The sequence below is a fragment of the Microcebus murinus genome, chromosome 16, assembly GCF_040939455.1.
Source record: "Microcebus murinus isolate Inina chromosome 16, M.murinus_Inina_mat1.0, whole genome shotgun sequence".
Taxonomy (NCBI): Eukaryota; Metazoa; Chordata; class Mammalia; order Primates; family Cheirogaleidae; genus Microcebus; species Microcebus murinus.
This window is the reverse complement of record NC_134119.1, coordinates 69068603-69083615: the sequence shown is the minus strand read 5'-3', so window position 1 is coordinate 69083615 and position 15013 is coordinate 69068603. Positions and strand designations below refer to the sequence as shown.

At 50.3% G+C, this 15013-nt stretch overlaps 1 protein-coding gene across 2 annotated transcripts; it reads right to left on the bottom strand.

Moving 5' to 3' along the window:
* Positions 1–857: 857 nt before the first annotated feature.
* On the bottom strand, positions 858–14607 carry LOC105865551 (kallikrein-2-like). 2 transcript variants are annotated; one of them, XM_012754192.2, is made up of 5 exons: positions 9957–14607; positions 6479–6638; positions 4985–5271; positions 4736–4872; positions 858–3414 (listed from the first exon to the last, which is right to left on the bottom strand). In XM_012754192.2, the coding sequence occupies exons 1-5, from the start codon at positions 9991–9993 to the stop codon at positions 3259–3261; spliced, it is 777 nt and encodes a 258-aa protein (XP_012609646.2). In that variant the 5' UTR covers positions 9994–14607; the 3' UTR covers positions 858–3258. The 2 variants fall into 2 exon arrangements, with proteins under 2 accessions (XP_012609646.2, XP_012609648.2); XM_012754194.2 differs by lacking the exon at positions 6479–6638 and having other exon boundaries at positions 9957–9987.
* Positions 14608–15013: the final 406 nt, after the last annotated feature.

Genomic DNA, 15013 nt, shown 5'->3' with positions numbered 1-15013 from the left:
GGCATCTTGATTTGGGTTAGGTAGGAGAATGTCGATTCACGGCAATAAGTGGTTAAAAAGTAAGAAAGCATTTTTCAGGCATGTTGCTGAAGGCCTGGATATTCTACTGCAGTTCCCCATATTTCAATTATATCTTTCTTAGAATCAAACGATGATTTTAAAATGTCATCTACTGAGAGCTCATCAATTCCATCCGTAGTTCTTTAGGTCCCTTGGTGATATTAACTAGGCGAGGATGAAATGCTAATTTGAGTGTGATCTCATGATTCTCAAAGTCAGCGAACCTATCGTTATATTCTCCAATTAACAGGTCTATAACAGCTGTGTAGTCTTGAAATGATTTGTGCATATCATCCTGCTCATCAATGACCTTTGCTAACTGGGGAAAATGCTCATCCAAAATTTCCTTTTGAAGAAGAAATGTTTTGTAAAAATAGCTTGTTTTGAAATGCTTGGATTTTTTTTGCCACATATCATATATAGATTTAGTTTTACCTTGCGAAGAACTATTCACATCATTTTGATTTGACATGATATCACACAGAAATTCTACATTCCTATAGAAATCTTTTTTCAGTGACTCTCATTGCTGATTCTGTTCTTTGTAAAATTTAACTATCTGCTCTCAGAGATAAAATTTTGGCTAACACCTGTCCCTGCAATAGCCAACGCACTTTAGAAGGATACGGCAAATCCACACTGAACACTTCATCATTCAAACTGACAATGCTGTGTTGCATTTGCATGAATATAGTTAACAATACTTATAACTTGCTATAAAATATCACTTAAAATAGTAGCTTTAGCACAGAGTTTTTGCTGATGTAAGATACAATAAAAGAAATGAGAGCATCTGGATCTGTTAATAATTTTATCTATGCAATAAACACTTCATGTTTTCCTGTCATGGAAGGTGCACTGTCTGTACAGACACTCACTAAATTTACCAAATTCAGTCCAACTTTATGACATTTATCTTGAAAGTTGTTGAAGATATCTATTCCCTGTGTTCTGTTCACAAGAGTGTCCAAAGTGGGTAACTCTTCTTAGCAAAGAAAATATTCTTTTATGACCCAAATGAAGTATAAAACCTGTACTAAGTCCATAATTATCAATTGATTCATCCAAAGTGATTGAATAGTATACATTTTCCTTTTGAAGTATTGCATGAAGTCATGAAGTTGTTAAGTTGAAGGCTATTGATACTGCTGATTGGTTACGGTTCTCCTTGAAAGAGGCAGTTGCCTATACTTTGAAACATTATCAAGGTCTAAGCTTCCTACAGCTTTGACAATGCATTGTTTCACAATTTCTGCATCACTGAATGGCTTCCCTTTTTTCCAGTGTATATAAGCTACTTTATAAGTTGCTTTGGTGGTGTTGTTTCTAGGCTTTACTGCTGCTTGAAAGAATTGTCTTTGTTTTTGCTTTTCATATTTTCACTTCTGCAATACAACCTTTTATGCCTCTCCCTCTAATTTAAAATATTTGTCGTCCTTATTAGTGTTAAAATGTTGATGAGCATTGAATTTCTTTAATGTTGATACTGCAGTATCACAAAGAAAGCAAATCATCTTATCTTTAGCAGAAACAAGATACTATTTCAATTCCCAATCCTCATTTAAAAAGTCTGTTTTCTTCCTTCACCATTCTCTTGGTCTTTTTTGACATGATGGGCTGTTAAGCAGACAGAATTTAAAAATACTGTCGAGCTTTGGAACTATTCACAAATTGCACTTCAGACAGAAACACAGTGCACCACTGTCAAAAGTTGATAACAGACTAGCGTACTTGCCCCCCACAAATTCTCACCAACCAGCCTCATAACTTCCCCCCCTTCAGGAGGGGGAAGTTAGAAATAAAACATGAATGTAGAAGCTGTCAATTTAGCCCTATGAATTACTAATGTTCTAATTGTGCCAGTCAACCTGGGAGGATTATTTCATTGAAATTTATTTTATTCTTTGGTATTTTAAATATGTCCATTTTAAAAAATAAAATAAAAACATAAAAGATGACCAAAAATGTATTAGTAAAAATAAGAGGATATATTCTGTAAAATGTGGATTCAGTCAAAAGGCTGCATTTAAGGACCTAGAAGACCACATGTGGTCTTAAGGCTGCAGGTTCCTCACCGCTGCCTTAGAATGTTTGGTAAGAGTGCTTTGGTATGTCGGGGGTCTTGGGCCATGCCGGACAATTTATGCTACGAATGTGATTTACGATGAATGCCTGTTTTTGTATGTCTGGGACTCTGGGCTATGCCCTACCAGTTTGACCTTTGGAGAGACTGGGGACTGAACCATTCGAGCACTCCATGCCTATTGTACAGACCCCCAATAAAAACTCTGGACACCAAAGCTCAGGTGAGCTTCCTTAGTCTGAAATACTTCATAAGTGCTGCCACACAACTTTGCTGGGAGAATTAAGTGCATCTATAACACTCCACTGGGAGAGAAAAACTAAGTTTTCCCCGCACTCCAACCTATCTGCCTGTTTCCTTTGCTGATTTTACTCTGTTTCCTGTCACTGTGACAAACAACAATAAGCCATAGTGTAACAGCTCTTTTGAGTTCTGTGAGTACTACTGGGAAATCATCAAATCTGAGGCTGGTTTGGGGGACCCCCAACATACCACCCCTTAATGGATCAGCTTCCAGGGATTCCAGGCTCTTCCCTGAGTCTGTCTCCCTACAAGATAGGAGGACTCCCCGCCTCCTCTGCTCACAACCTTCACTAGGCTTCCCGGTGACGCAGGACAAGGTGGATTATATTTTAAGCTTCATCCTCACTGTGTGTATGTCTGGTGTGTTGTACCTCCAGCTTCTGCTCGGTGGCCACTGTAGGTGTCCACCAGGTGTCACTGTCCACTCTCTCAGGGTGAACTCCACCCCTCCTCTACCTCTGCACCACACAAATTACACAGCCACTCACGTCCTTATGTGTCCTTATGTGTATCCTTGAAGATCCTGCATAAGAAGAATCCTCCAGACATTGCCAGTGTTCCCAGAGAGAGAGTGGGGAGGGCAACATTACAACCGTTTGAGGAACACTAGTCTACACCTGTGTCAGACCCTGACTCTGCACTTGAGGACATAGGTTAGGAGAACTGGGGTGGCTCTGGCTTTGGCCAGGTGAGTTCCAAGCTGCCAGGTGAGTTCCAAGCTTCCAGGTACCCAGCATTTAGAAAAGCTGGATGATTTCAGAACTTGATGTGTACTCGATTTTACTAGAGGTAGGGGGGTGGGAGAGAGGCACTCAGGGATTGGCAGCGATGGTGTCCTTGATCCACTTCTGATAAGTCCACAGCTTGGTGTACAGGGCAGGCTTCCGGGGCTTAGCACATGGCTCACCGCCCCATGATGTGAGACCTTGAAGCATGCCGTTACAAATGAGTGGGCCCCCCGAGTCACCCTAAGAGTAAAAGAGAAAGAGACAGAAAAGTGAGAAAGTTCAGCCCATTTCTTCCTTGGGAGCCCCAACTCTCACACGGGGCGGGCAGCTGACCTAGACATTTCCCAGCTACAGGGAAAGAGAGAAAAGTCTCCAGAGCCCACTCCCAGAGGAGGCGAGGAGTGGCAGGAATTCCAACAAAAGGGACAGTGGCTTGAGTCCTGGCCAACAGGAAAGGGACATCAGGGACCAGCTCCTGTGCAGGGGGCAGGGTCCAGACAGTCCTTGCACAGGTCAGTGGGAAGAGAAGCAGGACCATCTGCCAGCCCCCCAACCCCAGGGCTCATCCCAGAGGCCACCTCTCCAAGAAGCTTTCTCTGACCAGACACCCCCCTCCCCAGGGCACTGGGGAGCCATGGAGGGCTGTGAGCAGGGCCAGGGCAAGGTCACTTCTGAGATTAGCATGACCCACTGGGGCCAGGAGGGGGATGGAGTGGAGGGGGAGAGGCTGAGGGCCAGGTGCCTGTGGGGGAGGCTGGTGAGGGTCCAGGTGGGAACAAGGCCTGGAGCTGCCACCCCCGCCAGGCCCATCCTCACTCCCTCCCTGGCCTCTGCCTGACTTGCCCCCTGCAGTCTGATCCCCCCACGACTACTCAAGGAGAAGCAGCATCCTCACGTGGCCCAGGGAGGCCCTGCAGGATGGGCCCGGCTTCCTCCCTGAGGCCTCTCCCGTCCTCCCCTACTCCAGCCCTGTCACTGGTGTCATTTGTGTGGTTGAGTTCTTGGTGCTCCTCACACTCTCCGGCCCTCGGCCCTCGGCCCTCGGCCCGGCCCGGGCACCCGTGCTCCCTCTGCTCCTCCCCAGATGCTGGCTCACCCCTCACCTGCCTCTGACGTTTGCTCACGCCCACCTCCTGGACGAGGTCCCCACAGTCACACTGTCCCCATCTCTCCTCCTGCCCCCAGAACCCCGCCACCTCCTGACACCCTGGATCGTTTCTGTGTTGTGTTCCCTGTTCCTGCCTGTGCCCCTCACTAACGGGGCTCCACGAGGGGTGGCTGCTCCGTCTGCCCACTGCTGTCTTCCCGGGGTCTAGGGCGGCGCGGGGCACGTGGCAGATGCCCAGGGCGCATGTGCTGGATGGGGGGACAGGCGGACATGCTGTGAGAATCGGGTGGTGCATCCAGGGAGTAAGGAAAGGGGGCAGAGGGAGGGAGACGAGGACCTGTGGGTAGCGGGTGCAGAAGGAGCAGTGGAAGCAGAGGCTGGGTTTACTCCTGCCCAGAATCAGGGTCCCCTCCCTCCTTTCCCCTCAAGATCTTAAGGGGAGGGGTGGCTCACCGAACAGGTGTCCTTCTCACCATCCCAGTGCCCAGCACACAACATGAACTCTGTCACCTTTTCAGAGTAAGCTTCTTCACACTTGTCATTGGACAGGAGCTCGAGGTCCACACACTGGAGAGTCTCTGGGCGCAAGACTACGGGCCAGGGAAAAACAGGGCTGTCGTCAGAGGCCACCTGGTTCCTGGGCCCCTCCGCCCTCAGACCCAGGCACCGGGCTCCAGGCCGCACTGTCCGGCCCAGGCATACACTTCTTTGGTTGTATGCTGCCCCAGCCTGAGGCGTAGCAGGTGCTCCCCACTTCCGGCTCCTGGGTGGGCAGGTCCAGGACCCTCACAGCGTCTGTGATGTTGGCGGGCTTTGACAGGTGGAGCAGCATGATGTCGTGGCTGCTGTCGTCCTCTGGCCTAAATACTCGGCGCTCCAGGAGGCCCATATTGTAGTGCGGGTGTGGGAAGCTGCGGCTCACGTTGACCACCTGGCTGGTGTCTTTGTCCTTAAGCAGGCTGTGCCGACCCAGCCAGACCTGGCTGTCGCTGGGAGGAAGGGGATGGATGGATAAGCAGAGAGGACAGTGGGCGAGGGGAGACAGGGCAGGGAGCAGGGAGATGGTCCCAAAACAGAGAAAGAGAAACAATGAAGGAAAAAACCCACAGGGGTGGGGGAGATACAGTCATGGTGAAATAAAGAGAGTGAGTTAGAAAACAAAGGAGTGTGATCCCAGGAAAGGGAAATACAAACACCAAGAGAGATGAAGTGGGAAAGAAAGAGCTCAGAAGGACAGAGGGAATGAGAAAGGCAGACGGGGAACAGTGAGAAATAACAGAAGGAGCAAAAAAGAGGCTGAGAAAGAGACAAGGCAGAGGCATGGAGAAACACACAGGGAAGAGGAAGAAGAGAGCAGGACAGGGAAGGAGTGAGGAACAGCCAAATGAGATCCGAGGCAGGAAGTCAGAGGGAGAGTGAGGGCCAGAGGCAGAGAGGAAGCCAGAGGTCTGGGGTATGAGAGAGAAAAGGGGGGGCCTTGGCAGGGGAGGAGAGGCCTGAGAGCAGCTCAGCTGCAGCTGGGGCTGTGCTGGCTCCCAGAGGATCTGGCCCAGCGCCCAAGGTCAGGTCCCCCTTTCCCTGCCAGCACCCTCCCCCTCTCCATTCCTCCTTTCCTTCCTTCTCCCTCAGATGTCCCATCCAGCTCCAGCTGAAACCAGCCCTTCCCTGTGTCTCCCCAGAGTGGACTGATGTCCTGAGGGGGGCTGGGCAGAGTGAGAGGTGCCCCCTCATGCACACAGGTTGGGGCTAAGGCCCTTCCCTCTCTGACGTCCCCTTAGGCCCATCGTGGGTGTGTTCAGTAGTGATGGCGGAGGGCGTGGGACAGAGACCCAGGGAGAGAGATGGACAGAGAGATGGAGGGTGAGACTTGCAGTGACAGAGATGACCACAGAGTGACCCAGAGAGGGTCAGAAACAGGGGAGATGGAGAGACATGGAGACAGAGAGGGAGACAGAGACCAAAACACAGTCACAGTGTTATACACAACCACAGCCAGAAAAGGACACACACAGAGACCCAGAGAGACACCCAGGTAGCCATGGGAGGGTGGTACAGCCCCACCTCTGCCTCCCCATGCACCTGGACCATAACCTTCCCTCTGTCCCTCAGTCCCCCAGCCTCGCCTGAAGTTATCCCAGTGGAAATCCCAGCTGTTGTTCCTGAGGGACACGGACACTCCCCCAGGCCCCAACTCACCGGCTGATGCAATGGGCGGCTGTGAGCACCCACTGGGGGTCCACCAGGACACCCCCACAATGTGCGAAGCCATGATGGACCACAGCCACCTGCCAGGGTTGGGAATGGCTCTCACACTCCCAGCCTCCCACAACCCGAGACTGGATGAGGGGTGCAGCACCTGCAGAGGGGGTGCTGGGTTAGAGGGGTTCAAAGTTGGCAGGAGGGGCTGGAGGACTGGGCCAGCAGAGGGACTGGGGTTGGGGGTCCAAGGAGACAGGCAAGGGGTGTTGGGAAGGGCCTGGAATTCTAGAGCCATCCCTGGGTTTGCAGCTTAGTGGCTGGTGCTGGGTGGGGAGAGTTTATGCTCTGAGTGCAGAGCAGACCCCAGGGATCAAGTTTGAAGACACGAGGCAGCATCTGGAGCAGGGATCGAGTCTGGGGTCAAGTTATTTGGGGTGACTCAGGGTCTTGGGCTGTGAGAAGTAAACTATGGTGGAAGCTGTGGGTCCTGAAGGATAAGGGGTTTTACAAACCAGGAAGTAGTGCCCCATGGAGGGGTTCAGTTGCTGGGAGGGGTAGGTTTGCAGGGTTTACAGAGTGCCAGGTTGAGGAAACATTCTGGGCCTGGGTTGGGTTTCTGAGGTTGCAAGGAATGCAGATTTAGGGAACCAGTTCTGGGAGAGCTGGCATTGTGGTTGGAATTGTTGGTGCTCTTCCTGGAGACAAGGCCGGCCCCTGAATTGAGAGTCTGGAGCAAAGGGAGAAGGACGAGTTCTCAGAATCCCAATGCCAGATGAGGGGGGCCATGTGTTGTCTCAAGCCAGATAGCCTGGCTGGGAAGAAGTTGGGGTGGAATCAGGTTTCCAGGAACAGGATTGGCAGGCCAGATGTCAAGGTCTAGGGGACAGGGTTGAGTGCTCACAGCTGGATGGGAAGGGTCAGTAGAATGTGGTAGGATTTAGGGGCTCAGGGGGCAGACCAGTGATCAGGGTCCAAGGAACCAATGGCATTGACAGAGGTCCTTGGAAGATTTTGAGTCCGACAAAGAGACACAGAGACGGCCCAGGATCTGCCCCTTTGGGAAAACAGCTGTGAGTAAGGAGTTGGCTGGGCAAGGAGAGGAAGTTCTGGGGTAAGTGGGAAGGAGCAGGGACCTAATGGGAGAATGAGGACTGTGACAGCATGGAGGGGATGGGAGGAGGGGGAAAGAGCCTGGCACCCTGGTCTAGGGTAGATTGTGGACTGGAGGGATGGGGCTGGGTGCTGGGTGGGAGGAAAGGTCTTCAGCATGAGAGTCAGGGCCCGCACCCCCTCCTGCACCCCCTATCTGTCTCACCGGTCCTCTCCAGGGACAGGGTGAGGGAGAAAATCAGGAACCACATGGTGACAGAGGTGTCCAGGGGCAGGTGGTGAGCCTGGGCCTAGAGCTCCCTGAGGAGCCCTATAAAGCCTTCACTCCCCAGGACTCCACCCCTCTCCTGCTGGCACCCAAATGCTAGCCAAGCCCTCTCCATGCCACTGGAGGTTGGACAATCCCCTCCCACACCCAGAGCTGTGGAAGAGGAGGAAAAGCTAGCACTAGTTGTTCTATAGAAACTAGATCACACTGGGTGCATTCCCAGGGTCTCAGACCAGATGGAGCAAGACCAGTAGCTCATGGAGACTTGATCTAGAGGACAGAGGCAGAGAAGGATGAACAGGAACAGGGGTTGGGACAAATCACTGATTTGTAACACAAAGTCTCATGTGCCTAAGCACAAAGTAAGTCCTTTGCACCCCAAGATGCAAGGTCCCCTAAAATACCAGTACCATGGTGTTGTTACACTTTCTGATCCCTATACCACTCTGAACCAAGATGTTAGACCTACAACTTTTCATGTCCCTGAAATAGAAGCCTTGGGATTCAGAACTCTGTTTCTTGCACTCCCACATCCAGAATCAAGTTCCCCAAATCTATTGCTCCTCTCATCATATAACCTTGTAGTTCCACAGACCCACTAACCTAATCCAGAAACAAGTCTCCCAGACCAAGTTACCTAGCATTTCAAAATTCAGTGCTCTCCAAATGATGTGAAGTTCCAAGGATCCCCACTCCTTGTTCTCCAGATCTATGAACTCTAACTGTGCAGCAATGACCACTGTTGACATGCCCTCCCAGGTCAGGAGTGTCCTTAGGCAAAGTGCAATACCCTTCCCTCAACAAAATATTTAGCTTTCGAGAGCCAGGTTTATGTACCTCAAGATTAAGAGACACTGAATATCATAATTTGGGGTCTCAGAAGAGAATCTGAAACAAGAGCCCTGCCACCACCACTGTTAATTCTATTAGACTCCCCACATTCCAACAAGTTGCTTATTTCAGATGTCCCATAAAACCAAAGCAGCTCACATGGATCCAGCTCCAGATGTGTCTCAAGAACTTGAAAAAATCTTCTCCCTTTCCTAGGTGAAAAACCAGATAAACTCTAAGTATAGTAAGAAAGACAGAAGGGGACTCAGATACTCACAATCTAAGACCATAAAGACGGGTAACAGGATATACTCAGCCAGTGGCCTGACCTCCCACACACACAGATCAAGGGTTCCCTGCAAATATCCTGTGAAATGACGTTTGCTTCAGCTTGAGGACCTCCTGGATCCAGTGTTTCCAAGCATATCCTCATTCCCATCCAAACCTCAACCAAAACCTAACCAATCCAACCACATCACACACAACCCCATCCAAACACATCAACCCAACCCAACTTAACCTAACATAACCCGATCCTTACATCTACCCTATTTAAAATCAAACCAAGCTCATTCCAATCCATACATCCAACACAACACAATTCCTACCTCCGTATCTTCTACTTCCAAAACCAAACCTACTCTTATCCTCAATTGAATCCCCACAGATTTCCCATACAACATCAAACCAAACCTATTTCCATCCAAACTCATCCCATCCCAACCACTCCAACGTTGTCAGTCCCAAACCCAGCCCAAGCACAATCTTATCCCCATCTCTAACCCAACCCCAACCTAATCCTCCCTTCTAATTGGTCTTCATACTCTAACCTCAAACCTACACCTAGCACTTTGCCTGGCCAAAGGGGACCAAACACAATCACATCCCAGCTTTCCAACACGCCCTGGGTGGTGCTCTCTAGCCCCTGACCTCACGGCAGTTCATGCCTCCAGCCTCCATGCCTGCACACGCCCTGGTGCTCATCAGGCGCCCTGAGTAGTCCTTGTTACAAGACAGGGAAGAGATAATGCTGATGTTGGCACAATGCAGCGTATCTGGGAGTCTCACTGGGGAGGACAGCGGACTTGAAACAAACCCACACATAGTTCAGGGCCCTGTCTCCGCCACCCAGAAGCCCTTGAGTTTTCATGGATGGCGACATCTGCCCAATCTCAGACACCCTTCAGTGGTGGTTCCCCGTGGTCCCAGGCTCCCTGTCTGAGACCAAGACCCAGCCTGGCACCGTGCAGCGTAGGCCACACCCACCAGGGCACAGATGTGGGCAACTCCACCGCTGGCACATAACTTGGAGAGGCGCGCTGGCTGGGCTAGTCGCAGCAACATGACGTCACGGCAGTGGCCAATCCCCTCATGGTGTGGCTGCTGCTGAAGCGTGTATAGCCCATAGGCCTGTGGGACATCTGCGCATGTGCAGGTTGTGCTCCTCAACATGCTAGTAGAGCTGGGCATGCGGCGATTATCCTGAAGTGGAGTGAGGGGTAGGTGGACCAATCAAAGAATGGGCAACTTGTGGTCCTCCCATCCTGTGTGACCGGGAGATCTCATTACTATCATCCCAAGGCCTGGAGCCAATGGTTTCAGCCCCTGCCCCTTAGGGACTGAGGAGTCGCAAACCACACACAAAGGGAACTCAGTCTCTCAGGTTCCAGCCCTTTCTTGCTCGGGATACAGTATTCCTAAAGTTCCTTAGCCCATTCCCACATGTACCTTAGGAGATAGGACTTTGCCAGTCTCCTCCCTCTGCCCCCAGGAACCTCAGAGTTCAGAACCCACACTCATCCTCACCCAGAACCTTGACCTCTAGCCTCTTCCTCCTTCAGAACCCCTCCCCACTCAAACCCAGACGTTCTGATCCCCAGCTATCCCCCTCAGGATCTTGAGCACCGCCGGTATGCCCGGATTCTGGGTTTGGCAGTGGGGTACTGTGGGGACACCACATCTGGAACCTCGGTTAGACCTGGAGAAGCAGGATGTGGTAGACAAAGTGTTTAACGATGAAATGTTGAGACTGTCCTACAGACAAGGGTGGAAAGTTCAGACTGAATAGTGTTGGGAGACAATTCTCCATGGTTCTCTCATTTTTCTGTGTGTCTTTTGAGCAAAGGCATTAATATCTTTTTTTTTTTTTTCTGGACTGCCCTTTCCAGGATGTTTATATAGCAGGCAGTCTTTCAAGATGGTATCTCCCTCAGATCCAGGTTTACTTACTGTCTTGGATAATAAAGATAATGTCTCTCTTGCAACAGATTTGTTTACTGTATGGGACAATAAATACAATGTGTCCCTCCAAGGAGGTCTGTTTTCAGTCCAGGATGATAAAGGTGATATCTCCATCAGGGATAGAGGCTGGGCAGGATTTCAAGCAGCCTCCTTATAAGATTGAGGATTCCTAAGCTCAGGTTCCTCACTAGTGGCACAAACCTGTGTGCACAGCATCTGTCTGGACTGCTCTGATCACCCCATAGGATTTGGGGGGCAAGGTGAACCAATGTGAACATGAACCTCATGCTGCCTGCTGAGCTGTGAGTAATAAAGTCTTTTGTCTCTGCACCAGGAGTCTTATGTGTTTTTCCAGCATTCATGAAACTGCAACAGGTTAATGCATTTGTTTGCAAGTCGGTAAAATATCAGCTCCTTCAACGTTCTTGACAAACATGTAGGCACTGAGGCTGTACCTAGTTAATCGGAGATGGAGGTAGGAGAGTCCCTGGCTGGGTGCAGTGGGCAGGTGGGGGTCAGGGAGGGGAGAGGGCATTAAGAGAGTATGATAGGACCCTGGTATTAGGGAAGGCATCTGAAGGAGCCCCAAAGGCAAGGGTCTGGGGAGGGAGTTAATGAAGCCCACCCCACCCTCTCCAGGGCCAGGACATCAGGCCATATCTAATTTCTCTGCAGAGAGTAATTGATCATGATCTCTGAAGTCCCCTGCATCCAGAGTGACCTTGACCTAGTGCCTCTCAGCCTGAACCACAGTCTTTTCTTCTGTCAAATGAGGCCAGTAGTGCCTACCCCACAGAGATGTTGTGAGGATTATATAAGTGTCTGAAAGTGCTGAGGTTCATGGGTGACACATTATAAGCACTTAGCAATGCTAGCACACACTTTTAGGGCACTTCCCATGGCCAGGCATGTGCTAATACCTCACACACATGACATTTGGTTCTCACAATGACTCTGTGAAGGAGAGTGTGCAGTAGAGAATTAACCTTGCCTAAGGAGGTCAGGCCTTGGCCTTCAGCTCCTGAAAGTTCATCTCTAAGGCTTTGGAATATCCTGCCTGATTGGAGTGCCTTTGTTCATCTGGGGGTTTGGGCCACACTGGATAGTCTGACAATATGGTTTATGGTGGGACTTTGGGCCACACCATATCAGCTAGTCTTCTGGAGGGGCTGGATACCAAAGATCAATCATGAAGGTGGTCAATCATGTCTATGTGACCAAGCCCCAATAAAATCTCTGGACATCAAGGTTCAGTTGAGATCCCTGGTTGGCAATACACTGTGCATATTGTCACACATGATTCCTGGGAAAAGTTAGTGCTTCCAATGACTCTACTGGGAGAAGACAACTAGAAGCTTCACACTTGGAGCTCTCCTTGTCCTTGCCCAATGCACCTCTTCCCTTGCTAGATTTTCTCTGTATCCTTTTGCTGTGATACACCTTAATCATGAGCATAACAGCTTTCAGCGAATTATGGGAGCCCATCTAGAAAATTATTGAACCTGAGAGTGGTCTTGGGGACCCCACTGAAATCTCATTCGATGTCAGAAGTGAGGGTCATCTTGGGAACTCCTGAACTCTGTAGAGGAACTGTTCTTATTTCCACTTTGAAGTAGAAGAACATGAGTCACAGAGATGTTAAGTTACTAGAAACTGGCAGAGCCAAGATTACCATTTATACAGACAGAAATCCAGGAAATATGTGTGGGAATGCATATTAAGGGTATGGAATAATGCTGCAAGGAACATAAAGTTGGATCACGCTGAGTTCACTGTCGTGGATCCACTAAACAGAAATCTTGGGTTTAAATTGCAGCTAGGGGAAGTAGAAAGGGCTCTAATGGTGCATTTGGCCATTTGGCTGAAACATGGACCAAAAGATGGCCTACACTATATGGTTGAAATGCTAGACCAGGTCTCTGATTACAAACTCCAGCTCTAGAAGGCAGAACCTAGACTTTAAGTTGTTCAACTAGACATAACAGAATTCTGACCACAGATTCTAGGCTCTGGACCCTTCAAGGCCAGACTCCAGGACTCAGGGCAGATACCAAACCCCAAGCCATAGACCCAGCATGTCAAATATACGTTCCAGAATATAGCCCCAGAATACAGTGGAGTCCTGGCCCTGGAGAGGGTGGGGTGAACTTTCCTTAACCTGGGAAAGGCAAAGGGAGGGGGAGGAGGAGTTGGGGAACCTGGGCTAGAGATGCCTAGACTCACCTGAGTCCCCATCTTCCCCCAAGCACCAACAGGATGACCACACACAGGGTCCCTTGGGTCTTATCCCCAGGTTCTCTCCTCATGTCACAGGGAACTGAGAGAGAGCGTGTGTGTGTGTGTGTGTGTGTGTGTGTGTTGTACCAGCAACAGTCAGACACCATCCACGCCATCAGTGTCACCTCTTGTGCTCAACTGGCAGGGCCAGCTGAATGGTGCCCAGCTGGAATCCCATTGGAGAGTCTGCGTCTGAGCATCCTGGGTTTCCCCCCTCCAGGTCTCTCTTGCAGACCTGGTGCTCTGTTTCTCGGGCCATCCCCTCTGAGCCAGCAGCGAGTGAGCCTCTACGTGACGGTGGAGCACAAGTGCAAGGCAAAACATGGCAAGGTGCGCCATCCCAGCAAGCTCTGTACTGGCAGAGGCGTGAAGGGCACATGGTGAGACCAGGGAAGAAGACGTCACCCTCATTCAGAGAGAAGACAGGAAAAAGGGAGATGTAAACACGGGACAGGCGGAGAGAACATGTGCAAAGAGAGACAGAAATAAAAAAGGAAGCAAGGGAGCTGCCCCCGCACAGAAAGTAAGAAACAGGGAAAGCTGGAGATTCAGACACACAGAGAAACACGGGGCCAGACACTAAGAGGACAAAAGTGGGGAAGAAGAGAGAGGCGGGGAAGGAGAAATGTCCACATCCAGAGACTAGTGTGAAGGTGAAATTCAGGCACAGGGAGACGCTGGAGACAGCACCTCCAGCGGGGCTGGGGAGAAGGGACAGGGAGGGACCGACAGAGTCAGAAAGACAAAAAGAGGCAGACACTCAGGGACCCAGGCCAGGAGAGGCAGAAACAGATACCAGAGCACGAGTGACAGTCACTGCAGGGGGACAGCACCCAGAGAAGTGTACAGAAATAAGACCGGGGCCACGGGCAGGCACTGGTGGAGCAGCACCCATGGGGTGGGCACTGACTGGCCTCATCTGACAAAGGAAAGGGCTGTGGCTCAGAGGGTGGGGGCACTAGGTCAAGGTCACTCTGGATTCAGGGGACTCCAGAGAGCATCATTAATCCCCAGGTGCAGACAATTTAATTGTGACCAAATGTCCCTGCCCTGGACAGGGTGGGTGTACTTTTATTAAGCCCCTCCCCAAACCCTCACCTTGGGCTTGTGCTGCCAGCTGCCTGACAGGCTCTCTCTGTCCCCTCCCCTGTCCTCCTGTCCCCTCTATTGTCACTGCACCCAGCTGGGGCCCACACCTACCTCCAGCTCCACCTGGCCAGGTGCAGCCTCAATGTCTAACTGTTTGACTGCAACAGTGAACGATCTGAGATTTCCCCACTTGCAAACAAATAAGTTACACTGCCACAGTTTTATAGATACTGGCCGAAAACACCAGGCCCTGGGTCAGAGACAAAGGAGTTTTACTCACAATAACAGTATGAGTTTTGCATTTGCATCATTCATGTTGGCCCCACAGCCCGGGGGATGACCAGAGCAGTCCAAGTGGGTGCTGCGCACAGTAGTTCGTGCCCTTCCTGGGTAATCTGAGCCCAGAAATCCTCAATCTTATATGGCGGCTACTAGCACATTTGCCCTACCTTTGCCCTAGAGACAGAGATTATCTTTATGATACTGGATCACAAAACAGAACTATTGTGAAGGGACAATATATTTACTGTCCTGGACAGTGAACAAATTAGTTCTGGTGAAAATATCTTTATCATCAAGGACAGTGAACAAATCTCTACTGGAGAGAGACATTATTTTCTTACTCTGGACAATAAACAAACGTGCTCTGAGGGAGGAGCTGTCCTCCAGGCTGTTTACTAAGCAGCTTGCGTGAGGAGGCAGCACAGAATGAGAAG

Coding starts and splice junctions, on each gene's coding strand:
- LOC105865551 (XM_012754192.2), bottom strand. CDS start 9,993: ATGTGCCAGCGGTGGAGTTGCCCACATCTGTGCCCTG. Junction 4,873..4,984: donor CAGCATACAACCAAAGAAGT/GTATGCCTGGGC, acceptor CCTGGCCCGTAG/TCTTGCGCCCAGAGACTCTC. Junction 3,415..4,735: donor GTGAGAAGGACACCTGTTCG/GTGAGCCACCCC, acceptor TTTTACTCTTAG/GGTGACTCGGGGGGCCCACT.